This window comes from Gymnoscopelus braueri, assembly GCF_963280865.1.
Source record: "Gymnoscopelus braueri genome assembly, chromosome: 16".
NCBI classification, from domain to species: domain Eukaryota; kingdom Metazoa; phylum Chordata; class Actinopteri; order Myctophiformes; family Myctophidae; genus Gymnoscopelus; species Gymnoscopelus braueri.
Genome location: NC_137616.1, coordinates 19,981,780 through 20,008,347, shown reverse-complemented (window position 1 = coordinate 20,008,347; position 26,568 = coordinate 19,981,780). Strand labels below are relative to the sequence as shown.

Below are 26,568 nucleotides of genomic sequence, written 5' to 3'. Positions count from 1 at the left end.
TATGTCTGTGTGAGTGACATGGAATCCATGTATAGTGCAGAATCAGCTGTCCTAGTTTTTTTTTAAACTTGTATTTGTTTTCTATGCGTGTTGTGTAGGGGTGAGCAATGAACTTAGGAGGCGTGTATGTTCCAGATCCAGTCACCCATGTACTTTGTGAATAGCCTTGTTCCCATGTAAGCCATTGTCCCAAATTACTTTCCAGATCAAATTCACAATCACATTTCATGCTTGTTTCTCTCTGATCCTTGCCCACCCATATCACGCTTATACTGAACTAGTAGCTAGCGCTGAGGGATATCCAGTATTGACTTCATAAATTATATCGCAATATGAGAGAGTACAATATGTACATCATAAATGTTGCAGTGTAGTCAGTCACATATTTTTTCTTAAAGTAGCAATAATGTATTAGGCTGGTACTGTAAGTATCTGCCGGTGTTGGAGAATGACACCACCAAAAATAGTCGTACAAGAACAAAGTAGTGTTGTTGCGACAATCCGAGGCAACGCAACAAATTTGTTACAAGTTCCAGCCCCCTACGCAACGAGACAAAACACCCCTTCATATGAAGAAGATAACGAAAAAACGAAGTGTTAAAACAGAAATGTTCGTACTGTAATACCATAGTTGATGGTGCAGCCTTGCTAGTAGCTGACCTTGGAGCTCTGATCTTCTTTTGGTTGTTTACTCAGTGGATCTGTTTCAGAGACATGCTGTTAATGATTCAACTAGCACATACACACGAGGAGAGACAGTACAACCACACACACACACTGTTCTGTACACACTTACCTCGGGCTGTGTGTCTGTGCGTGTGGTTGTATTGTTGTGTCTTCCTCCCAGCTGGAGTTGTCGTATTCTCCTGCTGTGTTTACTCATTCCAGGACATTCTTTCAGCACACAGCTGCACGACAACAGTCTCTACAAAATGGTTTTTTATTGCTAAAATCCACTTGGTGCTACTGGAAGACGGTTAACAAAGCTTCAGCTGGAGGTTTTTAACGCGCTGAGAAATGGCCCATTGTATGCATGTATACATGTTTCTGAATTAATGTCATGTTTAAGAATGTTTTACTTCAAAGACACCAACTTGTCAATTGAAACATTTTTAAACAAATACCTTGCAGCACATCAATGACATTTTCTACTTAATGAACTCGGATTTAGCTAATGAGTGCAGTGCAGGCCAATCTCCCTTTTAGAGTATAAATATATGATGATATCATTGGTAATTGATCCAAGACAAACAGAGATGACGCGGTAACTTCAATAAACGAAAATGCCATTGGCTGACGATCTAATCTCTCCTGTCACCTCAATCCAGTTAGGACAAACCTATTTGTACTTCATGTTTAGTGTGTGATGTACTGTACTGTATGTGTGCCTGTTTGTTTGCTAGTGGTTAGAAAGAATGTGGTGAGCAGTAAAACAATGGCATGAGAGCTACCTCCCTCTGAGGGCCACAACAATGGAAGGATGTGCTGAGGACCACACAATCGGAGCGAGTGCACACACACACACACACACACACACACACCCCCACACACACACACACACACACACACACGCGCGTCTGGGTTAAAGTTGTGTGTGCATGTGGCTGTGTTTTTTTTTTTACTTTATGGACTTGTTTTTAATGGAGAGAGACTGCCCTTCTTAAAGCAGTGCGTGTCAGAAGCCATACTGGCTTTAAGCTGTCATTGCTGACATTGGGGTCCTGATGTGGCCATCTGTTCCCCAGCATCAGATAGCAGAAGAGGAAAGTGTCCTGTCATTATCACCTTCACAAGACCCCAACTATAGTGGAGAACCCAAGTGATCTGTTTGACAACTAAGTCAACCAGAGAGAAAGTCCCTGTTGCTGGTATTGAGTATTGATAGTGTTAGTAGTGTTATAGTAGTGTCATAATACAATGACATCAGTATTATGACGTCACTAGAATGGCATTACCATTCACTAGAATGGCATTATGCATTATGACGTCACTAAATGGCATTTCTCCATTGAAATTACCCAAAAAACGGGGGGAATAATAATAATAAAAGCAATCCCACAATAAACGGATGAAAAGGTTGCCTAGCAGGTGGAGACTTGGAATGCAGCAGAGTATAATTGCACAGATTCTAGTAGTACTTCACTGAAGAGTATCTGTAAGGCTTTGGCTGCATATGATATTTTGCTGTCAAGTACAGTAAATAGATAGGTGAAAGTAAGATACGGTAGTTGTATGTGACAGACGTTAGAGATATTCTTTCTTTACCTGCGGGCTGCAGCCGGTACAGAAAATCCACATGTACTGTAGGCTACAGGTGTGTGTGTGTGTGTGTGTGTGTGTGTGTGTGTGTGTGTGTGTGTGTGTGTGTGTGTGTGTGTGTGTGTGTGTGTGTGTGTGTGTGTGTGTGTGTGTGTGTGACAAGCAACACATCTGGTTTTACTTTGACCCCCTCAGACGAACCCCTCAGCCCCTCTCTCTGAACTACTGTTTTTATGACTTCATTATAGCTGTTGTTGTGGGTTTCTTATGTTTGTGTATGCCACTTTGTATGTGTGTGTGCGCGTGCATGCATGTGTGTGTGTGTGTGTGTGTGTGTGTGTGTGTGTGTGTGTGTTTGAGAGTCATGTGTCTTCTTACCTGCATGCTCTAACACGCCAGAGTCCTTTTATCTTTGTGTATAAATGCCATACTGTGTGCGTGTGAACGCGTCACGTTGTCTGCCCGCCTGAGCCCCTTGTAGCCAAAGAGATGGAGACAGGCGGCAAAGCCAGGCTGGTACACACACACACACACACACACACACACACACACACACACACACACACACACACACACACACACACACACACACACACACACACACACACACACACACACACACAGGTACTACAAAGGAAATGAAGGGGTTAAAGGGAAGCCATCAGACAGACTGAGGGAAAGAGAGAGGCAGCCCTACCTAAATCCAGAGACCTCTCCCAGAACTCTTGTTAACCTACCTGTCCTCCTTCCAATGTCCATATTTGTGCAGTCTTTGGAATCAAACTTGACTGTGTATATCCACCTGCATTTCTGTCCACGTACCTGTCAGTCTCCCACTGTGTGAGACAGGTTTTCATTGGTCATTGGGTTTCATTATGTGTCGTGCAGGTGGCTTAAATGCAGTGTGTGTCTACATATTGTATGTGCACACACACATTCCAGGCTCTCTACCATGAATAGAATTGTTCTTTAGAGTATAGAAAGCTAGCATGTGGACTGAGCAGCAGAATGTTAAGTAGCTGTGAGAAGCAGGATGTAAATGTATATTCCATACGAAGTGGAGTCTTCTAGAATGTATGAACGACATAAAACATTCACTGTGATTAAGTATTCCTTCCTGTTCTGAATGCCAGAGACAGGAAGCCTTTGGCTCATAGAAGACAGCCTCAGTATTACTTAGACACACACACACACAAAAGGTTAACGCACTCAGGCACACGCACAGACACCAAGTTTGGGGTCAGGCGTGTCTGTACTCCTTGGTCGGCTTACTTCCTGTAATAGAAGGAAACGGGAGAACAGGCTACTTCCTGTGCGAAGAGGAAGTGTCAAGGTTTGGTGGGGGGAGTTGTTTTCTCCAGACTGTAGATCTGAACTGAAGTGTTTAGTTTAACAACTCGGCGTGCAACCTTACACACATGCACATTTCCTCTGCTCTTTGTCGCTCACAATACGGTTTTGGACAAACTAGCTGATAAGTGTTATTGTTATTGTACAATTTTACATCAGTCTCAATATTGTCATATTTTCGCTAAACTTCCACACTGTTGAACAATTTACTGCCATACTGCTGACATCAGACTTGTTAAAGTTGAAGCAACATAGAGAGAGAGAGAGAGAGAGAGAGAGAGGGGAAATTATTTTGGTGGATTATTTTCCCCATACCCTGTTGAAAGAATATTTTCAACATCTCTATTGAATTTTCATATTATTCATTAAAATACATAAAACGAATAACTTGATCCATTGCCCAGCGCAAGTAGACATGGGGTGAAAACGGGCTCCATTTTGGCTCTGTGCTGTGGCACACAGCTGGCATCGGGACCAGTCTATCCAAGCAGAATATAGCCCTGTGTCAAACGCAGGGCTTTTACTGTCAATTTGCCCTGGCGTTCTGCAGCTGCAGCCGATTAAAACATCCAGCATGGCAGGCTAGATGGCTGAATGTGGCATAGATTCAACACGCTGCACAGCTGCTTTCTGTACTATTTCTAAGTCAATCAGATATCAATCGGTGTATGTGGCCAACAGTGGCTTTGCGTGTTTGTTTTATCTTGAATCGAGTGCCAAATGGGTGGACTCTGATGCATCCAGCCAAGTGTCAATGGAATTTGAAGCACATTTCTCAAAAAATAAGTGTCACTACCAGGCCGTAGAATGTGGTAACTGGTAACACTAAACACATCAGGAAAAAAGAATACTATTGGACAAGATGACAGCAGGAAAAGCCTCAATGTCAATATTTATTCAACAGAAGTGTTTCCATGGCTGTTTATCACATCCCTTTGTCATCAAAAACCTATCCATATTGCTTTTCTATTATGCTGCGCAATTAACTTTTTGTATACATTTGTCGAACTCCACCCAACTGGTACCCCAAGTAGGGGAATACAATGATAACTAGCATTTGTAGATGAATGACTACCTGGTATATTGTCAGTTAAATACAACCATACTCGATTGACTTTAAAAAGCTTTCTTGTGATGCTTCAAACTTTCTGCTACTTGTCCCTCCATGTACTTATCAAACCACACCAGTCCGGTACTCCAAGCATGGCAGAGCAAACAATGACAGGTGTTAGCACTCAGCATACTGCTGTGTGGGCCGGGCGATGAATCATGAACTTCTGCAGCCACTGTGTTCCTGCTAGCGGCAAACAGTGAGTGGGGCTGACTTGGCAAGCATTCAGTAAAGGTAGTTCATTAGGAGAGTTGCAGTTAACCTGTGGATAACCTCTGAACCTTCTTAATGAGAAGCACACAGACACAGAATGCCAGGTTGCCAGGTCTGATTAATGGCAGCAATTAGAAGTCTTGTTAATATACTCTGCACTTTTATGGCAGAGTTTTATTGAGCTGCTCTGTTTCATGTTTTCTGCCAAAACTCTGTGAGTGTGTGAGAGAGAGAGAGGGCTGAATTCACTCAGTATCTTATGAATAGTGTGTGTTCCACCTCCTGGCTCCTGATTGTTTGAAGGACTATACCGGTGTTTATCAATTTCCTACAAGTCATGTATACTTTATAATACTGCCAACCGTTTTCCAAACAGTGTAACATAGCTTGAGCTCGATAATCAAACACAGTGAACTTTATGTCGCCTTTATTTTTCGTCAAAGTTAGATTGTCGTGTTTTAAGTTGAAAGCAGTTGAAAGCATGGATTGATTTAAAAAGTTTAGCCGAATAGTCTCTGCAGAAAAGATTGATTAACAAACAAAATGGTCTACGACTTCTATGTCGTGATGGGAATTCTTTGCTGGAGGAGCATGTCATTTTCCCATTTCTATAATGCTGGTATGGTCCCTTAAGACATAGAGAGTGACATAATGGTGAGACAGGTCATTTTTTGTATTCAATGGACACTTCTCTCTTCCGCACACGCTTTTACCCACAATAAATGACATCATAGTATCAGTCCTTTGACTGGGAATGCACTTTGTTGTACACATGCACAATACTCTCTCTCTCTCTATGTCCCTATGGCATTGTGGAATGCCACTCTACCTGGCTCAGGTGACAAGACTTGTAGGAGGGGTCATAAACTGGGGCACCACACACACACACACACACACACACACACACACACACACACACACACACACACACACGCGGACTCTTTTAGAGACCATGCACACATTACCATCCTCTCTGATTGGGGTTGCAGTGCCTGGCTTATCCATCCCTTTTGCTGGTAGGAATGACATCTTTGATTTTTCACTACTTTCATCTCAATCATTTTGTTGTTGCATCTGTCTATTTACATCTTTACTAGTCATACAGCATTTGCTTATTGGCACCCTATTTGTATGATTTTTTCTCTTCTGTATCTTTCTCTCTCTTAAATTCAAATAGGATTTATTGACAGGACAATAACATTTGTTTTGCCAATGTACTGTTTATCGATCTGTCTATCTATGTGTGTGTGTGTGTGTGTGTGTGTGTGTGTGTGTGTGTGTGTGTGTGTGTGTGTCTGTCTGTCGCTCTCTCCTTAATTTAGCTTTTAGCCTTTATAAAAATGAACCCGTCTCTGTACCTCTCTCTTCTCTCATGGGTTGTTTGTTTGCACTGTATGGTTTGTCCTCTCTGTGTTGTCTGTGTGTACTCTACTCACTACAGTTAGTGGTGCAAGATCTGATGAAAAACTGCTGCATGTCCTCTGTACCCAAGACATACTCTGGTAGAAAAGTATTCCTTTTTGGCTACAGCTCGTCATCACGACAAATTCTTTGTGTCATCCAACTGTTGGTTTCTTTTTTTCTGTTTCAAAATGACGTTGAAATTGCTTCATATTTTGCACCAAACTCTACCACACATCTCTTCAGTGTGTGTGTGTGTGTGTGTGGATTATAGATTAAGCTGTATCAGTATTTGTAGTTGAGCTGCAAACCGATTTGAGACAATTGTCTGTCGGTGTATTAGGGCTGCAAATAACAAACTATGATTCATCGTCTTAGCTTTTATTCAATTCATCTTGTCTTTTCTATATCTGTGAGTTTATGTGAAACAACTCTAATAGATGTTTTAAAAGATCTATTATTAATAACCACTTAAGCTCTGTTTTATGCTTTATCGTACACAGTGTGGTGCAAAAATGGCTAAAATAGCCAATCTATATTGTCACATGACGTTATGACATTGTACATTGCTATTTTCACTATTGTCCACTATTTGCTATTTTTCGTTGGCTATGACAAGAACATTTATTTAAATTAAAATCGATAATTTTTTATAAACTATTAAATTGATTAGTTTGAACTGTTGCACCACTGTGTATGTGTATTCATGTATGGCTCTTTGACTGCAGATTTGTCCACTAAAGGGTGCTGATAGTGTAACTAAACTATGTACACCTTTTTCGGGGGGCCTGTGTTGCGTCTCCCCTCGTGAACTCAAACCACTGTTCTCAGGAGTATACGGTTTCTGACCTCTCCCCACCCCTCTCTCTGTCTGTCTGGAGACTCACACATACACAGAAATCCTACGTTCTCTCGCTCTCTCTCTCTTTTCTTTTTTAGCTTTAGTTTGTCTTCCTCTGCATTGACCGTCTCCCTTTCTCACACAGTCTACCACGGCCCCTCTAATTCATTTATTTAGTGTTTCTTTTATGTTTTCCCCTTCCATTTCGCACTGTACCTCTTCCCTCGTTCCCTCCGGCATCATTCTCTCCCCTCCCTTCATCCATCTAATCCTTTTTCCATTCGTCCGTCCTTCCATCTGTCCCACCCTGTCCGGTTTGCAGTAACATGCCATGTGAGGAGTGGAATACCAGGAATGTGTTGGAAGACAGTTTTGTAATATCACTGCCGACCTTTCATACACAATGCTGTATCCGCACGCGCGCAAATAGTGTGAAATAAACATGTGGAGATGGTACAGCAGGCATTAACGGCACACTCCAACGCTTTACTGTAACTGTAACCACCTCAGGAGGACCACACACACACACACACCACTTTTAGAGACAACTACCAGATATGGACTCATCCCATCATATGGTATCTATAGCAAGTTTAGCAACACTATCGGACCACACACAGCATGGCTTGGGGGGGTGAAAACCAGTCAACCATGGCTGGTTCCTCTTGGTCCTTTCTTTCCATTTCTTTTCTAATGCACTCTTCCATATCAATCAGGTTCGTTTATTTAGCGTCCCGTTTGACTGATTCTACCCTAAAACGTCCTGCTTCAGTGTGAACATGATGCCTGTAAGTTTCCATCCATGTGAACTACTTAACCACTTAAGACCTACATACTTTGTCGTACGTCAGAGAGAGAGAGAGAGAGAGAGAGAGACAGAGAGAGAGAGAGAGAGAGATTAAATATATATATATCGGTCTTCTGGACAACCACATATCCGAACGGCTCGGCGGTGGGTACCGCACTACCTCGAGTCCTTGCCGATGTGCGCGCCTAGTTTGAAGTCGGTCGGTCCCATATAATGCACATGACCATACATGGGCATACCTGTCGGATCTGTGGCTCTCAACCGGATCTCCATATATGCCTATATATGGGCACATCAGGTTTGTTTATGGTTACGTCTGAGTCATAGTGATATGCCTATATATGGGCGCATGTTTATGCCTGTTTATGTCTGAAATTTGTCATATTGTTATAAACTATGGTTATGTCAGAGTGACGTGGCTGTGGTCCTGCCTATATATGGGCGTATCAGGTTTGTTTATGGTTATGTCTGAGTCAGAGTAACGTGGCCGTGGTCCGCCGGCTGCTGCTGCGTGCTGCATTGTATTTTTTGGGCGGTGAAACCGCCCCTATAAGTGAGGTTTGGATATTTGTACAACAAATCCTGCGCTGTGATTGGACAAAAATGTACCCCGCCTAACCCTGCACCGTGATTGGCCAATCACAGTCTATTCAGGACTGTGATTGGCCAGTGTCACATGACACATGTGCATAGCCCTATATAAGAAACCATAACTTAAAAAAACCCATAATTTTTTTTTTTTTAAGTTATGGTTTCTTCCATCATAAAGAGTGTTTCAATAAATGTATTTCTTTTTTGTACATGATTGGTTGACTCCATTCAGTATTGTGATTAGCTAGCAAGACACCACCCACTTCACACAGGGTGTGATTTTTATTTATTTAAAACAATTTATGTAATCACCTAAGATGACATACACAAAATAGGGATGCCAGGGTTAATGAGGGGCTTTATTAACAAGTTAAAACCCAGTGTGGCAGCAACCTCTATTACATAACTGCATTGAAGGATTAGTAGATAGCTGATGTTGGATAGCGATCGTGCAGCTTGACTTTGGTTGTGAAAGGATGGCACTGTTCTGAGCACAGCGAGCTGCCTACAAACTGGTGTTAAGTAAAACTGAGCCCCCCACACACACACGCAAACACCTGAAAAGAATCAACACTCCCAGCAACTGCCCAGTAGGTAGTGAATCCTGCATTGTTAAATGATACCACGGTTTGTGCAGTTAAATTTGTCATATTGTTAGAATCTGAGAGGGTGGATTTCATGATCCATGATCCATTCATGAGCAATCAGCCATCTGTTTGGAACACTAAAATACAGTGCTGAAATCCCATGCAGATGTGGAAATCTAAAACTCTGGACATACAACACCAACTCCCAAGTATTTGACGCCTGACGGCATATATCGCATAACGTCCCAGACCACACATTGCTGTACAGAGCTAGAGTTTGGTTTGCGAACGACACGCGAGTTGTGTACACCGTAACATCCTCAGTGTTACTCAAAGAGTTGACAAATGTAACCCAATGGACCCTCATGGGTACACTGGGATACATTTTGTACACTCTCAGCAATACAAATGGATAGATTTACACTAATGATTTAACTGTGTAAGATATAGTCCGATACGGGTTGATCCATTTCACGACATGGAGTGTCAGTGTGTTCAGGAAATGCCATGACCTCTTCATTCCACTGGGAGACATGAGCTCGGTTAAAATTGACAGATGAGCCCGAAATGGAGAGAATACAGCACTACACTGTTTGACATCTCGACTAATGATGAATAGTACCATTTAGATGCTGGGTATTAACACCAAAAAGCCTGTGGCTACAGGAAATAAGCCCACCACAGCCATCTAGCACAAGTTCAAAAGTAGCGTCTCACACACACACACACACACACAAAGGCATACATTGGCTTGTCTCAGCCCATAGATGAGGCTTTGTGTCGGCAGACACAGGATCTACTGGGACAGCTACGTTCTATATGTCCTTGATAAGTTACACAATTTGTAACTAGGGCTGTCACGATCAGCAAAATTGTCATACAAAACATTGCGACAAACAATTTGATTGTGCTTTTTGACATTGAACTTTTGGAACATGAATAAAAGTTACATTTCTATTTGCCTTTTAGGCTTTGTTAAAAAGAAAGTATGGCAAATATCTGAAATATATAATAATTTTAACGTGTCAGACTGGCACATTTCCACTATTTTTGGAAAATGTTTGAAATGTGTGAAAAATGTTCAACACGGAAACTACTATGACGATTATGCAAAGTAATTGTGATTATCTCAAATAATTGCGACTATGTAATAATTGTGACAGGCCTACTTGTAACACCATGTTCCAGTGATACTGTACTTTTCTCTGATTTGTTGTCTCTGATTGATAGGACTGTACGTTAACTGTGGCTCTGGAGTATTTGACTGGGTTCTAAATGGGCTACACTGATTTCAATTGAGAGGTTTCCAATTTGCTGTCGTTGTTGCTGTTGGGCACTTTCTACCCAGTTTTAAGGGCTAAAAATGATTTGAAACTTTATTGAAGAAAGTTTGGGTGATGTGGAAAATCTTTTTGTAATAATGTACTAACCACACGCACATGCATTTATTGTTTGATAATAAACAGAAGCTTTTTTAATTGTTGTGCCCATTGATTCCTTCTAATGTGATCTCCCTTTGCCTCTCTCTCCCCCCTCTCTGTCTTTCAACCTTTCCCTCTGTCCCTCCCTTTCTCTCTCTCTCTCCAGGGTGCTGGTCAAGAAAAATTGGGGATTTACATAAAGTCTGTTGTCAAAGGAGGGGCGGCGGACATGGTGAGCATGCACACACACACACACACACACACACACACACACACACACACACACACACACACACACACACACACACACACACACACACACACATACATTCACAGGCGACACAGTGACTGCTTTTGGATGATTACTCCATGATGACTAGTGACCTCGTCTGAAACCACAAGGAACAGTGTACACCCTGCTCTACAGTACATTTCTCTCTCTCTCTCTCGTTCCCTCTCACTCTGTCTGTCTCTCTGTATTTTTTCACCCTCTCTGTCTCACTTCCTGTGTGCAGGACGGGCGTCTTGCAGCGGGGGACCAGTTGCTGAGTGTGGATGGTCGCAGTCTGGTGGGCCTGTCACAGGAAAGGTGAGATACGTGAGACATCATAGTCCTGAGTTTTATATCCTTGTAAGGCTTGGTGTATTTGCCGTTGCGCGCAGTGTCGCGTGCCAAAAGTAGATCTACAAGCTCACAACATGTCTTGCTGCAACGCGTTGTGAGCTTGTAGATCGGCTATTGTCGGTATAACTCAGGCCTAACTTAGGGTTTAGTCCATGAACAGGTGTACCAGTGTGTATGTGGATCTATGTATAAAAGTATTTAAATGGCTTCAGATGGGGGCACATGAAAGGCTTAAAAAAGCAGCTAAATATAGCCTGGGTGCTTTAATGCAGTTTAATATATGTTAATGCTGGGGTCTTTATCTTCATTATAGTCCTAAAATCAGCAGAAAGTAAAGTAGTTATCTTTTTGAAAATGTTATACAAAATGTTATCTGTCGGTGTTCAAATACATAATAAATAATAAAAACTAGAGTCGTGCCAGTTGAACACATACAACAATATTTTCATGGAAAATGTTCTTTGGGCTGTAGTCGCTGTACCACCACCATGTGGAGATGATATTGATAAGTGTAACATGCACATACACTCTCATCCAACTGTGAACAACAGTATCTCAAATCTCGCAGATATGACAATACTGTCTCTTTTTCCAAAGCACAACCGTGACTGAAGGAAACCACCCAGAACCAAGCATAGGCTTATAGAGTTACACTGGCTTCACTGGAATGACCTCTATAAAGTGTGTGTGTGTGTATATTTGGTAACCACATTCAAAGAGCTTAAAAGTGCTGCCGCCCATTCATATAAATCCTTTGTTATTGAGATCAACATGTACAGTCTTGTGATCCAGTGCTGGGCTGGGATAGTGTTCATTTTAACCTGTGTTACATACCACACATTTTAGCAGGATAATTTCAGATCAGTCAAAGATAACCATGCTAATTTGCCTTTCAAATACACTCCTGCAATTGTAAGAAAACATTGTGTTGCACTACATTGCTCAAACAAATGGGACAAAAACCTTGTGTAAATACAGTTTCACCCAGGTTGTGCATGTTTGTGTGTGTTATCCCAACTATGTTAAGTTTCCTAATGTGGCTTTGGAGAGCAGTGCATAGTCAATAAAAGAGTGTTTTGTGCTCCATAGTTGGGAAATAGTTGAAGTTTACATTCCCAGAGTCCCATCCAATAGAAGACATGTGGCTCATTACGTCTTTTACGTCTGCCCTTCAACCACTTGGAGCTTCTACCCTGCGTGTGTGTGCGTGTATGTGTGTGTGAGTGCATGTGTTTTCCGGCAGGAATCAGGATTGAATGTAAAGTAAAGTGACTTTGGGTCTGGCCTGTGAGAAATGTTCCTCAGCCAATTAAAACCCCAGTTTCCGCTGGTTCATAACGAGCAGCTTGGAGCTGTGTGGCAAATGAACCGCTGTGGGAAATGAGGAAAAAAAGAAGAGGTGAAATGCTGTTCTGTATTTGGAAAAGTCAAAACCACACATGCCAAGTGATTGTCAGAAATATTAGCTGTTTTGACTGGTGAAAAAAATAGTGGACTTGGCACTGGTGGGCTGATCCACTTTGCATTCTCTGTGAGAACTCTTAACATTTTGTGAAAAACCCCTCCATTGCCTTCCGCCTGTGTTCCCCCTTTAATGGTCTCACTCTCAGCACTCAAACCTGTGTTAAGTGGGGGAGAGAATGTGGTGTGGAAATTGTGGAAAGAATTTGTGAATTGTTTAATGTGATTTAAATAGCAACAGCAGAAGTAGACGCCTCCTGCTTGGTTGGTGCGGCTGCGCATTAACCTAGCTAGCTAGCCAAAGGAAATGTCAGTTTTAATGGAGTGTGAATGGACAGGATGTGGAATAGACAAAACAATGGCATTACGCCTAGAGCGTAGTCACTGTTGTTTGCATTAAATGCCTGTGTTGTGTTAACATTCCTCCTTTCGCTCTCTCTCTAATATACTTCTCTCTGGTCTTCTCCTTTCTTCCTCAGGGCTGCAGAGTTGATGACCAGGACAGGTGCTGTGGTCACTCTCGAAGTGGCTAAACAAGGAGCCATCTACCACGGCTTGGCTACCTTACTCAATCAACCTAGCCCTATGATGCCTAGAGGTTAGAAAACACAAACACTCCATTCTCACTGTCTTTTTAACCTTTGTTCACCCAGGAAGAAGCTTTTCTCTGCATACGTGCTGTTTCGTTTTGGATTTTTACCCTGCCCACAGTAATGTGTGGCAGGGTATTGTAATCTCTACTGTTTACGTATGTGCGCTTTTTGTTTGCTTGCAAGATAGGTTGAGAATGGATGGGCAGATATTCATGAAACTTGGTGAGACTGATTAGTAGACTACTCTGAAGAGATTATGTTTTGGGTCATGCATCATAGTCAAGGGTACAATTGAGATACAATACTAGTAATAATTAGACCTATTTGATCCCGTGGGGGAAATTCAATTTTCCGCTTCACCCAGCTGATTGCTGCTCAAGTGGTCAGACTTGAGCTCAAGGGGGAGTAGTCAGAGGTGAAATGTCTTGCTCAGGGACACGTTGCTGGGGCCGGGAATCAAACCTGGGACCTTTTTGTTTTATCTGATACTGTAAATGCCACACAACCTCTGCAAAATGGGGATTAGAACCAAGGACCATCCGGATGCAAACCTCAGCCTGTCCCTGAAGCCAGGATAGCTGAATAATAACGTCATGGACTAAGCCTAAACCAGACGTTCACTCCCCTACAACAGCGGGTCACTGGGCCATTCCCTAAACTGAGGGCACAAACGACCCTTCAGTCATTTAATCTCACTTCTCTCTCTAACTTTAAGTTTGCGCCAAAATGAATCTTTGACTTTGAAGTTTGGAAATCAATTACACAGAGACAAATCACGTTTTGTTCACATCTCACAGTATTCTGGTATCATGTAGTGTCTGTGTACATGCATGCATGCATGTTATGTGTGAACTTCACAGAGAAAGCAAGTGAAGAGTAGCAGACATGTCCAGACAATGTCCGTCCTTGTTGTCATCCATTCTGTTGGCTAGTAACCACACCACTGTTCCAGTTTGCGTGACTAAAGACGTAATTACTGTTTGTGGCTACCGCTAGCATTTTGTGCCTGTAAGTAAGTGTGTGTGTGTGTCCGTGGCGTGAGAGGCTGAAAGCGTGAGCACACACGCACACGCATAGGCACACACACACACACACACACACACACAGTGTGTCTGTTTAATGTGCTTCTGGCTGTGTTCTGGACTTTGTCCGTTGGAATGTGACCTCATATTCATTAAAGACGTCCTTTGGCCTAGCTGGCCTGTGGTCCACATTGACGCTAAAGGGGCGTTTCACTCAAATTCTCTCCAGACCGCAATATTTTGGAAGTGCAGACAGTGGCTGTTCCACTTATCCTGGTCATCCAGGAGTTGGCACAGTGAACTTACTGATGCAACTAACACACCAGAGTGCAACCTGGGTCTGTTTTGTGGGAATTGGTGAATTGACAATTAAAGGACCACTGCACCCATCTTCATATAATTGGTCCTCACTAATGCTCATTATAAAATGGCTCCTTTTCTGTATACTCGACTCTGTTGTCTCAGAGGAGGACTGTGGACAGTTCAGAAGCCTCATACCAGTGACAGGTAGGCAGGTCTGTTAATTTCAGTTAACTGTCGAGGAAGAGAAAGACTGTAGTTCCAATTATGTCATTGGTAGGCAGGTTTCTGAACTGTCCATAGACGGACAATTTCCATAGACAATTTCCGTAGATGGAAAGTGTGCCATCTTATAATGAGCATTAAGTAGGCATGTAACGATTCACTCAACTCACGATACGATTCGAATCACGATTCGAGGTTCACGATACGATTTTTCACGATTTTTAAGCACATTTATTTTCGAGACAAATTACTGGAAAACCTTGATTATTTCTCTTACAAAAATCATGTATTTTTTAACAACTGTATTTTCTCTTATCCTCTTTTCAATATATGAAATTAAGCCTTTTTTTATTATTCATGAGGTACATGCATTAACTGTAAGGTACACATTAAGACATATACTTTTTTATCTGTAAAATAATAACTTTAAATATATAAGTATTATGAAATAAATGAATTTTAAAACATATATCCCAGATGAAATAAATTATAAAGAAAACCTTCAAATAAACAAATTAAGGCTTAGCCTTTGTTCCAAGCTTGGGATTTACAAGTAATTTTTTATCTATGATATATTCAAAGCATTCTGTACACATTTATGTAATAAGGGAAACTGTTTTAAACTGCTCCAAATGAGATTAGATAAAAAATGTATTGATTAATATCAATGTAATTCGCTATATATCTGACAGACAGTGTTGAAAGGAGTTTGACGTTGTCAGCAGTCTGATACAATTGTTAAATTATTATTATTCATATAGATTATTATTCATTGTACTCTGCAGCGGCAGCCGCACCGAGGCGCTCCAGAATTAGCCGTTTTCATTAGAAGTCTATCAGTTGTATGTTTCCTACAGAGTTTAAATCAGACAGGCTAACAACAGCTAACAACATTGTCAGATGGGGGAGGGGGTAAACGGTATAGTTTGGGCTATTCATCAATCAAATAAACATGTTTACATGCGACGCACATTTCCCTCTTTATGCAGTGCGATCGCCTAGTTGTTTAGATTTCATAGCCTGAGAGGACGTGAACCCAACTCTGCCGTTCATAGCCTGCCGTTGAGTGAGTGAAGAAGAGACCGACAGGCAGCTATGGTGGCCCTGAGGGGACAAAATAGTAGGCGGATAACAAGGAATGGAGTCTGACTCCCTCTGCTGGTTGCATCGCGATGTCATATTTTATTGCATCGATTTAAATCGTCACCACTTTGAATCGATTTAAATCTATATACGATAAATCGTTACATGCCTAGCATTAAGTAAGGTGAAGATGAGGTTGAAAATGGCTCCTTTAACTATTTTTATTTTTGTATTTTATTTCCTCTGCTCCTCTCTTTTCCTGCACTGCTTTCTCTCTTCTCGCCCCTGTTTCACCCTCTCTCCTCCCCTCTCATCTCATTTCATCTCATGTTGTTTCCTCTCATCTTATCTTGTTTCCCCTCTTTTCCTTTATTCGCATCTCTCCCCTCATTTCATCTCATCTCGTTTCATCTCATCTTTTCCCCCCTCATCTCATTTCATCTAATCTCGTTTCCACACTTCTCATCTCCTCTCGTTTCATCTCCTCTCCAGCGTCGGACCGCGGTCGGGATAAAAATGGGAAGTTGCGTCCAAAGAGTGAGGGCTTTGAGCTGTACAACAACACAGTGCAGAATGGCTCGCCAGAGAGTCCACAGGCTGGCTGGGACTCGTACCCGGAACCAAAGAAGATGAGCGGAGAGGAGCGTCTCCTTAAGAACCGCGCCGACCACCGCTCCAGCCCCAACGTAGCCAGTACGTATGCTAGATCAGTTCCTTAGTTCCATTCAATACGGGAACGCATCTGTGTCATTTTAGATTTGAGCTATAACCATTATTTTGTACTTTGGCTATTCAAAAATAGCAGATATACAAGCTCATAGCGCGAGTGCCATGCTATGAGCTTGTAGGTCTGCTATTTAACACTCGCATGACTGAAGTTTCATTCTCCTCCACCAAGCCTGAAAAAATATCATTTTGATCCCCAAATCAGGCTATCCTATTGGCCACTGTCTCCCCTCTCTGCTCCAGACTAGTTCACACTTTCTCCCCCAAACAGTGGGGGGTTCCATTGTGTTCTAAAAAGCTGAGAGTTGAAAATGGGTTGCCAAATTTTGAGAGAGAAATAAGCAGGCAGGTCTATGAAAGTGTTACTGCATGCGTTGTGCACACTCACACACACCCCCTTTTAAAGTTGCAGCCGCGCACACACACACAGAGTCACACCACCGTCAAATGAATGGCAGGAGGATTCAGATTTCAGAGCGAAACTTTACAAAATACAACGGTAAAATGCTTTGCACGGGGCTCGGGAGAAAGAGAAGAGGTGATATGGACACATTTTCGCTACATCGATGTGGAGAACAAAACACAATGCTTGATTTTATCCTAAGGCAAGCAATGTGGGAAAAACACAACAACTTGAAGAGACACAAGCGTTCACCACAAAGAGATCGAGTTATAAGTTAACCAAAGGTTTGGTGGTGGTTGTTTACAACGTAACATTAAACGTGGTGTTGCGTGTCGGCTTAATGTTCCAACAAAAACACTAATCCGACCCCAAAGTGCCCAAACTGATGCTGACGAACTTACATTAGCTTCTTAGCATGTAGCGATAAATTCTCCATTTACAGCCCGTACATCTACACAAACGTTCAGATTTCAAATATAAAGTGCTTACCTCATGGCCAGGGATGTTACAATTATATTCGGGTAACCCATAAGTACCCATATTTTCCGTATTGTCCAATAAAAAACATTTTAATCCGATCGGTGGCCATTTTCTCCGTATTTTCTCCATGCTTTCAACTACGTGACCCTATCGGTTGGGAGGTGTAATTGCACTCTGATACACTATAACTCTATGAGAAAATGACCGCCAATCGGATTAAAATGCTTTTTATTGAACAATACAGAAGTTACGGTTACTTATACCCACCCAAAGTCAATTGTAACATCCGTGGCCACGGAATAAAAACTTTATATTTGAAATCCGAACGTTTATGTAGATGTACGGGCTGTAAATGGAGAAAGTGCAAAAAACAGGTTGAAGTTTCGTCATGACTGTCATAATATGACCGTCATGTGATGCTGCTTTAAATTTAGTAGCAGCAAGCGAACTATAGTAACTTGTAAACAACCCAGTGACAAACCTATATTATTATTATTCATAATAATAATATTCACATTATTGTCTGAGCGTAAAGCTCTCATTCTATCAGCTGTCCACGTCGCTGACAAACGCGTCTCCTCTCCTCCTCCCTCAGTGCAACAAGTGAACACAATGCTATGTTCCACAAATGTGCTCAATCCTGCGCAAAATATCTGATCTTCAAGCATAAAACAGTTGCTGCGTGACAAGCTGTATGCTTGTAGATCCTATCTTTTTCCACCGCTTTGCAGTGAAAGGGAAAGTGGAAAATGGGTCGCCAAATTTTGCGAGAGAAATAAGCAGGTCTATGAAAATGTTACTGCATACTGCATGCCGAGGCTAATTTGCAACACCAGTCCCTGGTTAGACCTTTCTATATAAATATATACCTAATAAAAATGCATGAAGCTCTAATCTAAACAAGTATGAAAAGATATTTATATCTGCAAAGTAACTAGTAACTAAAGTTTTCAAATAATTGTAGTGAAGTAAAAGTACAAGATTTGCCTCTGAGCTGTAGTGGAGTAGAAAAGTATTACCATTATAATGTAATTATATATATAATTATAATATTAATAATAATAGAAAGACGTGAAAAACAAGCCCAAAGTCGCTTATAATAAGCAGACATGGCAACATAGACTTGCATAGACTCGCTTCGCAGCTCGTCCACGGGCCGCTCTGCGGGGGGTCTAGAGGTGTTAACTGCTCTTGCCTGGGGGAGAGAGGGGGAGAGCGGTCAATTTAGCCGAAATATAACGGTTGGGATGGTATATATGGTATATATTTCATATTTATAATACGTTTCAGAAGAAAAAAAAAACGGAGATGATTTGAAACAAATATTTAGGAAAAGTCATGAAAGGGGAACTTTCTCAGAGCTTCATGAGAGAAGATAATCCACTTTAAATTCTCAAAATCGGTCATATTGATAGCTTAGTCATGCAAGTGTTAAAAAAAATCTTGGAACATTTGTGCAAATCTTTGAATCCAAACTTTTTAGCTCAAATCTTTACTTCTGGAGATCCCTGGAACAAATATATTTTACAAATGTTTGCTTTAAAATATATTACAAAGAAATACAAAGAAATAAATAAAAAAATGTCACAGATGCGTTCCCGGTCTTAACACATTCCATGCCAGACGTTAATCTCATAATGTACTCACCAGTGCCAACGTGTTATTGTTGTTTTTTTGTTTTTTTCGCGTCGCCATAGACCTTGTTAAAATCCTTAAGATTGAGCTGTGCACTGTTTGTAAACCTCGCGGACATCTCACTGCTTCTACCAGTGAAGACCACGTGTCAAACGGGGCATCCATGTTGTAGTTAGAACGGTTTACGTTAAACAGTGATATGCGAGGAGAAAAAAGATTCAGTTTCGTCATTAGAACGAGGGCCGACGGGATCGGCAAAACCGGATCCCAAATAATTCCGTTTCCGGTGGTGCTACCGGAAACGGAAGTAGATCAAACATTTCCGAAAGTGCACTTTTGGTGAAATCAACGCGAACCGGCGGTTCGCGTAGATCTACGCGATTGGCACGTGGCGGCTTTAAATAGGTTCGCGTAGATCTACGCGATTGGCACTCAATGTGTTAATGGTTTAAGAGAAACAATAATCCATTGATACTCTTTTTATATATATATATATATAGTATGCTTTAAACATTTTTTTTAGATTAAAGACATTTTAAACTGCAATTTGAGCATGTGGTGCTAAAAACAGTTAGCATACAGTACAACTCCTAACTGCTGCTGTTCCTGTCTTCCTCAGATCAGGGTCAGAGTCCTGGAGCCAAGGCTGTGTACGCTGGAGGACCCGGCAAGATCACTTCCGTATCCACGGGCAACCTCTGTGCCGATGTGAGTAGCCGTGGCGAGGAATGTGCTGCTCGGCCGTGTGTGGCCTGGAGAGAGAGAGAGAGAGAGGGTTGACACTGGACTGATTAATACACATTACACCAACACTCTACATAGACGTGGGTGTGTGTAGATACTAGACTGTGTCTGTTAAATTCACATTGGTTGGACTAATGGGAGTGACACTAACAGTGTAGTACTCTAGTGCACTTATACTAGTACACCAAGCAGACCTGTGTTGAATAAAAATGGTCGTTAATCATTGTTGGCATTTGTTTTGCCCTTCACCGAACAGTTATCTGCCACAATTTAGATCATATGGGGATGTCAGGGACTGAAGAGACTAAAGGGACTATATCCGTTTTTAACACACTCTCCAGCACTGCATTGCATAGCACAAATGAATGTGAAAAATACCCTTTCATATCTCACTATTCCATCGTAAATGAAAGTTAAAAAGTAGTACTGGGTACAGTATACCCGAGAAAGCAGTGAGAGCCTTTCCCTGAAACTGCTTTTTAACTTTAAGAAAGAGTGAGGATGACATGCAGCAAAGCGCCTCGGGTCGTATTCGAACCTGGGCCAGCTGCGGGAAGGAATTTAGCCTTATTTATATGGTATGCACTCTTACCATGAACTCATTCCTTCCAGTAACATGTACTATTTAATACTTCTAGTTTAAACCAAGGCTGTGCAAGAAACGCTATCTCTCTCTCTCTCTCTCTCTCTCTCTCGCTCTTTCTGGTTTTAATTTGGCCAGTAACCATAAATCCTAATCAAGCAAGCTAACCGCATCTCTGATTGGCTATTCAGCTGTGGTCATGCAGTCATACCGTTATCTCTTTTTACTTTTGTGAATGATACTTATCCTATCAGCAGCTAATGATAATTTCTTTAAATTATTATCCGTTATTTTGGTCTGTTCTTAGCTTAACCACCACTGTGCTGCACGTAAGACTTCAAACAAGGGCTCGCAGTACAGAAATACGAGTGTGTGTGTGTGTGTGTGTGTGTGTGTGTGTGTGTGTTTTCTGTTAGCCTAATGCAATGAGTCACACATATCTATTAAGGTGAATTTGTTAGAAGCCCTACTGTCCATGGAGCAGATATCTTATGAAGTTGTGTTTTTTTCTCTTTTTTTGTGTTAATTGTTGAATATATACGCTGCCACACTAGCTCACTTACTCATAATTCTCAATTGGTTTGTGGTTTGCCTAAGTGGCATGCGCTATTTAATCTCATCGACCAAATCACAGGCATGTTTGACCACAAAGAGTCTTTGCCCAGGTCAAGTCATTCATAACGCAGATGGAAGATATTGAATCTCTTCTAGCTTGTGGTAACTAGCTTGTAGAGCGATTCGTTTGAGTGAGCTATCGATAGGACAGAATAATGGACCAGGGGTTTATAGGCATCCAGAAAAGTCCTATGAAGGTTGTCCCAAGACCCTTTTACTGTATGATGTCTTATGTCACTTTCTTTCCCTATATCCCCACGATCTCCCCATTCAGGAGGAGCCATCCCCTCCTCGCCCTGAAGCCTACCCCATCCCCACACAGACCTACCCCAGGGAGTATTTCACCATCCCAGCCTCCAAGAGCCAGGACCGGGTGGTGGCCCCCGGGCACGGCCAGGGCCCAGGGCCCGCTCAGCACTGGCAGGGCATGGATGACAGGGAGAGGCTGCCTGGTGGCATGCCTGACGAACTCCTCGACAACAGCATGCAGGTACAATGGCACTGCACACTATTGTCATTGTAAATGGTAAATGCGCCTTTATCCAAGGCGCTTTACAGTGATTGTGCAACACATTCATACATGTCCAAATTGATCTCTCCATCTTCCCTACCTCTCCTCTCACCACCCTGCTGTCCCCCAGCATGTGGCTCACTCCCAGGAGGAGCTGTACCCCCCACCGGGCGCCCTGAGGCCGGAGGACCTGGTCCACATGCAGCCGCAGCACCACCGAGAGGAGCAGCTCTACCCCAGAGAGCAGCCAGACTACCAGCACAGTCCCCACGAATACCAGCACAGAGACATGGACTACCAGCGAGGTGAAGCCCCAGCTACACTCCGTCGTACCGACGGTGATGCAGACCTAAAAATGGGCGATCTACAAGCTCACAACGCGTTGCGGACTTGTAGATCAGCTGTTGTAGATCAGCTCTTTAACTCTTTAACTGCCAGAGTGTATACATTAAAAAAAGATTTACTTACCTTTTCAAGTAGTCACAAAATATGTATCTCCAGTATGATCGATCCCCTGATGATCAAACTGGAGTGACTTGAACGCTAAGCAGAAAATGTGTAAAATTGACACTTTACGGGTAAACTTTTACACTTTAAGAATCAGATTATGCTTTTTTTATTCTCTCTTTATTAGGGACAACTAAACAGTACAGAATAGAATATTTCTTGCAACATTTTCTGTGTACAGTAATTGTCATGTAGATAAGATTTTATCATCTCTGTATACACTCTTCTATGGTTCTTTCCTGTCCACAAGGCTCCCATTTGACCATAGAAACAATCCAAGAAAAAAATCTATATACAGTCAGAAAAATACTAGGATGTGACATAATGACATAATCACATTATGCTTACAGTGATTAAGACCTTAACCTGATTAAGATAAGCAGATTAAGGTATTGATGTATCTTCAAATAAAGGGTGCAAGCACGACTCCAACTCTTTTCAACAATACTAAACTTTCTTACCGGGTGCACGGTTGGGAAAAGTAACTTTACAATAAATCTCAGTAAGAATACCAGCACTCACGGAACAGTCCTCTTAAGGCACTTTTATTTATATATTTTATACGTGGTGGTATGCTACAGAACAGACAGCAATGGACGTGTTTCGGCGTTAAGCCTTCATCAGCATTGTGTGCTGTGGGCAACCACGTATAAAATATATAAATAAAATTGCCTTAAAAGGACTGTTCCGTGAGTGCTGGTATTCTTACTGAGATTTATTGTTAAGGTATTGATATAACCATGGAATTTTTTGGGGGGCTAAGACCAAAACCGAATCATTACTAAGCATGCAAATGCGTTCAAGAACTCCGCTCACCGTATGTGTCCTTCTCGTCTCCCAGGTGTGGGCGGCATGGATCCCTGGGGCAACCACCACCCAGTCTCATCGTCGGTGGAGTCTTCCACCTCCAGCCAGGAGCACCTCAACTTCTCTGCCTCGTCCTCGTCGTCCAACAAGGGCCAGAACCACAAGAGCGGGCCGGGCCGCTGGAAGACGCCCAACAACGCCGCGCCTCACCACGCCGTGCCCCCGCACGCCCAGCCGCCCTCGCGCTCCGACCTGCCCCCTCCACCTCCGCCCCCGCCCCCCGCCCACTACCCGGACCCTTACGACCCCCAGGTTGACCTGCCCCTGCCGCCACCGCCCACCGTATCGCCCGCCGCGGCCCAGCAGGCGGCCGACCGCAAGAAGAGGGAGGAGCAGCAGCGCTGGTACGAGAAGGAGAAAGCCCGCCTGGAGGAAGAGAGGTAGGCTAGTTTGAAACCTTCTGGTTTGTAAAATGTTTTTTATGTACAACTACAAAATCCAGGTTAAAAACATAATTCACTAATCGTATTAGACATCTTCCCTCTAGTGGTTTCATCTGTCACTGATCACTACTTACTGTTATCTATTTATGATGTATTTTAGCATTACGTAATGATTCCACGAGTCATTGGGCCAAGTTATGAGTTATGATGATTTCGATTCCCCAGGGATAGGAAAAAGCGGGAGCAGGAGAGGAAACTGGGACAGATCCGGGCCAACCCGGTCATGCCCGTGCAGCCCCACAACAATGGAGGAGCAGCGCCCCCTCCCCACTACCAGCCCCAAGGTGCCCCAGTGGCTGTGCCACAGCCCTATATGCCCCCCCAGCCACAGCCACCCCCTCCGTCCAGGCCAGTGAAGCTAGCCAGCCTGCCTCGCTCCGCTGTGCCTCCCCCGGGCCCAGCTGGCGGCCCTGCAGGTAAAAACATTGGAATAAACGCTGTTTGGACGTTTTCTGCTGTAAATACAAACGCATAAAAAACATGGAGGTACATTATGTAGAGTTTAGTTTACTGAACTTGTAGATTGGCTATTTTTGGAGCGCGACAGCATCGTACAACTAAGTACAAATCAGGCTCAATTTTGTACTAAAAATGAAGGGATTCTTGTCACTAGGCATGGACACAGTGATCAGGGAGCTGCTGCCACAGCAGCAGCCTCGGACCATCGAGAGACGGGACTTGCAGTACATCACCATCAGCAAGGAGGAGCTGTCCTCCAGCGACAGCCTGTCCCCCGACCCCTGGAAGAGAGACGCCCGCGAGAAGGCAGAGAAACAGCAGCAGCTCCACATAGTGGATCTGCTGGACAAGGAGATCCAGGATCTCCAGGTCAGTTGTGCCCTAGCCTCGGCTCTTATGTTTCTGTAGAGCTGTTGTTTTCAAACTATGAGAGTGTATAAATGGAACAAAATGATCCATTTGTACGCTCTCAGGGTTACAAACCTGTAAGGATCCATTTTTGAAGCTCTTCCAGACAAAGGGTAGGAAGGTGCACAGTAAAAATCTGTTTAATGTTATACTTATTCTTTGCATTACATTGCGGTGCTGTAATGATATGGAGAGAGGCAGAAAGTGTCTCTAAAGGCGTATTCTGGCCAAATGGTGACACAATTAATCACTTCGCTTTTTACATAGCAGCATTGGATGTTGCTCTATTCGCTTTGACGAAATGTCAAAGTGGAACATTTTTCAACTTGTGCGTATCACTCTAGATCGCTATTTTGTGGTAAACACATAGAACAAGGGCAATGTCACGGCCATTGAGAGTAGCATCTAAAGATCAGGAAGTAAGGATTGTAGCTCACAGATTGTGCCCCATCACTGGAGTCAACTTTTCAGTACAACTTCAGCAGCAATTCAGAGAGACAGAAGACTGCTCAGTTTCATGGCTACTGGTAGAAAATTAGACAATAAGACAAATAGACATACTATTGAAAATGATGATACTGCCTCTTTAATATTGACTTGTAATGGACACAAATGTCATGTATTCCGTCTGAACACAACCATAAGACCTGAAGAATGCTTTTCCTGCCGATACAAAATAGATACTGCTTTTTATGGATTGGCTCAAATTCGTGCACTAATAGCCTCTAATAAGACAGGTTTAACCACTTAAGACTCTTTTTTTAAATAGCAGATATACGAGCTTAGAACACGATGCATTTTGTAGATCTTATATTTTCTATTTTTTTTGGGAAATTTTGGAAAAATACCACTCAAGTAGTACAGTAGCAGCAGCTCTGCTAACGGAATTAGTATTACTAGTAGTGATTATTCTTTTTATTGGAGCTGATGTTGGAGCTGTGTCTCCCTGCAGGCCAAACCGGAGCGCACGGCAGAGGAGAGCGACCGCCTCAGGAAGCTGATGCTGGAGTGGCAGTTCCAGAAGCGACTGCAGGAGTCCAACCAGAGCGACGAAGACGAGGAGGAAGACGAGGACGAGGACGTGGACACCATGATGATCATGCAGAGGCTGGAGGCCGAGAAGAGAGCCAGGGTGAGAGAGGGGCGACGGGGCTGAGAGACGGAAAGGAAATGGAGGCAGAGAGCAAAGACGGGGAGGAGCGAACACGCAACACGTTGTAGCTCAGCGGAGGAGGAGAAAAGAGTGGGATGGAACGGAGTAGAAGGGAAAGAAGGATTAGCGAAGGGAAAGCACATTGAAAGAGAGAGAGAGATTGGCAAGCAGCCCATTGTGCAGAATTGGATGAATCAACCTGTGTGCCCAGAGATACAAGATGGGGGGGCGGGGGGTGAATATCAGTTAAGCCTGATTTGTGCCGGTGTCACGCACTGGAAGTTTTCAGTGCGCGACACTTTGCACAACCAAGTAAATCAGGGGTTACTTACTGTATAGCTATGACCACCCCGACAAACATTCACTTGTAATTGTCCTACAAGCTGAAGTGAAGTTCAAGTCTCTCTCTCTCTCTTGCTCTCTCTAGTGTAGAGAAGGGAAGTGGAAATCCACCCCCCCCACCTTCCTCTCTCTTCATTGCAGTGCTCGCAGTAACAATGAAATGCCCTGCAATGTGCACCTGCAACATGCTTTATGTCATCGCTTTGCCATGCTGAGCTGCTTAAAAATATATATATATTGCGATTGTCTGGAGGGATGGAAGAGTGGCGGCTAGTTGGGTGGTGTTGGTGGGGGCGGTGCATGTTGCTGAGCGTCGCGTAGCAACGTGAAAACCATGGCCACAAATGTCGCCGGTCCCATTTTGGCGTACCAAGATTCATGCAGCTTGCTTCATAGGATGGGTTTATGCAATTATTTCTTCAGGATGGTCTTTAGGCCACGTATATGTCATGTTAGACTGGTCTATATGTATACAGATGGTTTGTACTTTTTGGAATTTATACCACATTGTCATATTTAGAAACTTGAAATGTGTGAGCTGTGAGGACATAAGATAGATGGACCTTTTATTGATCCCCTGGGGGAAGAAGGCAGGAACAAAATACTTTGGGACCCTCAGGTACAAATTCTGATGTGGGGGTTAGCAGGCTTAACTTAGTCCAATGTAGTCTACATCTCTAACTGGTCCCGACAAGGCCAGTGGACAACCTGACAGTCAGTCTCTGTAATACAGACTTGCCGTCTGTGTTCAGTGCAGATTTGTGAAATTAAAGCAAATAAGAGTACAAAGTTACTTATACT

At 42.8% G+C, this 26,568-nt stretch overlaps 1 protein-coding gene across 6 annotated transcripts in view; it reads left to right on the top strand.

Moving 5' to 3' along the window:
• The window catches only part of afdna (afadin, adherens junction formation factor a), a 134,664-nt gene that overhangs the window by 96,178 nt on the left and 11,918 nt on the right, over positions 1 to 26,568 (top strand). For all 6 annotated transcript variants that reach the window (XM_080453566.1, XM_080453562.1, XM_080453563.1 and 3 more), the window contains 11 exons: positions 10,749 to 10,814; positions 11,098 to 11,171; positions 13,148 to 13,266; positions 16,384 to 16,584; positions 19,755 to 19,843; positions 21,352 to 21,567; positions 21,719 to 21,893; positions 22,937 to 23,342; positions 23,571 to 23,821; positions 24,019 to 24,233; positions 25,225 to 25,404. In XM_080453566.1, coding sequence (XP_080309692.1) covers positions 10,749 to 10,814; positions 11,098 to 11,171; positions 13,148 to 13,266; positions 16,384 to 16,584; positions 19,755 to 19,843; positions 21,352 to 21,567; positions 21,719 to 21,893; positions 22,937 to 23,342; positions 23,571 to 23,821; positions 24,019 to 24,233; positions 25,225 to 25,404 — 1,992 coding nt within the window. The remainder of the gene's footprint in view (positions 1 to 10,748; positions 10,815 to 11,097; positions 11,172 to 13,147; positions 13,267 to 16,383; positions 16,585 to 19,754; positions 19,844 to 21,351; positions 21,568 to 21,718; positions 21,894 to 22,936; positions 23,343 to 23,570; positions 23,822 to 24,018; positions 24,234 to 25,224; positions 25,405 to 26,568) is intronic.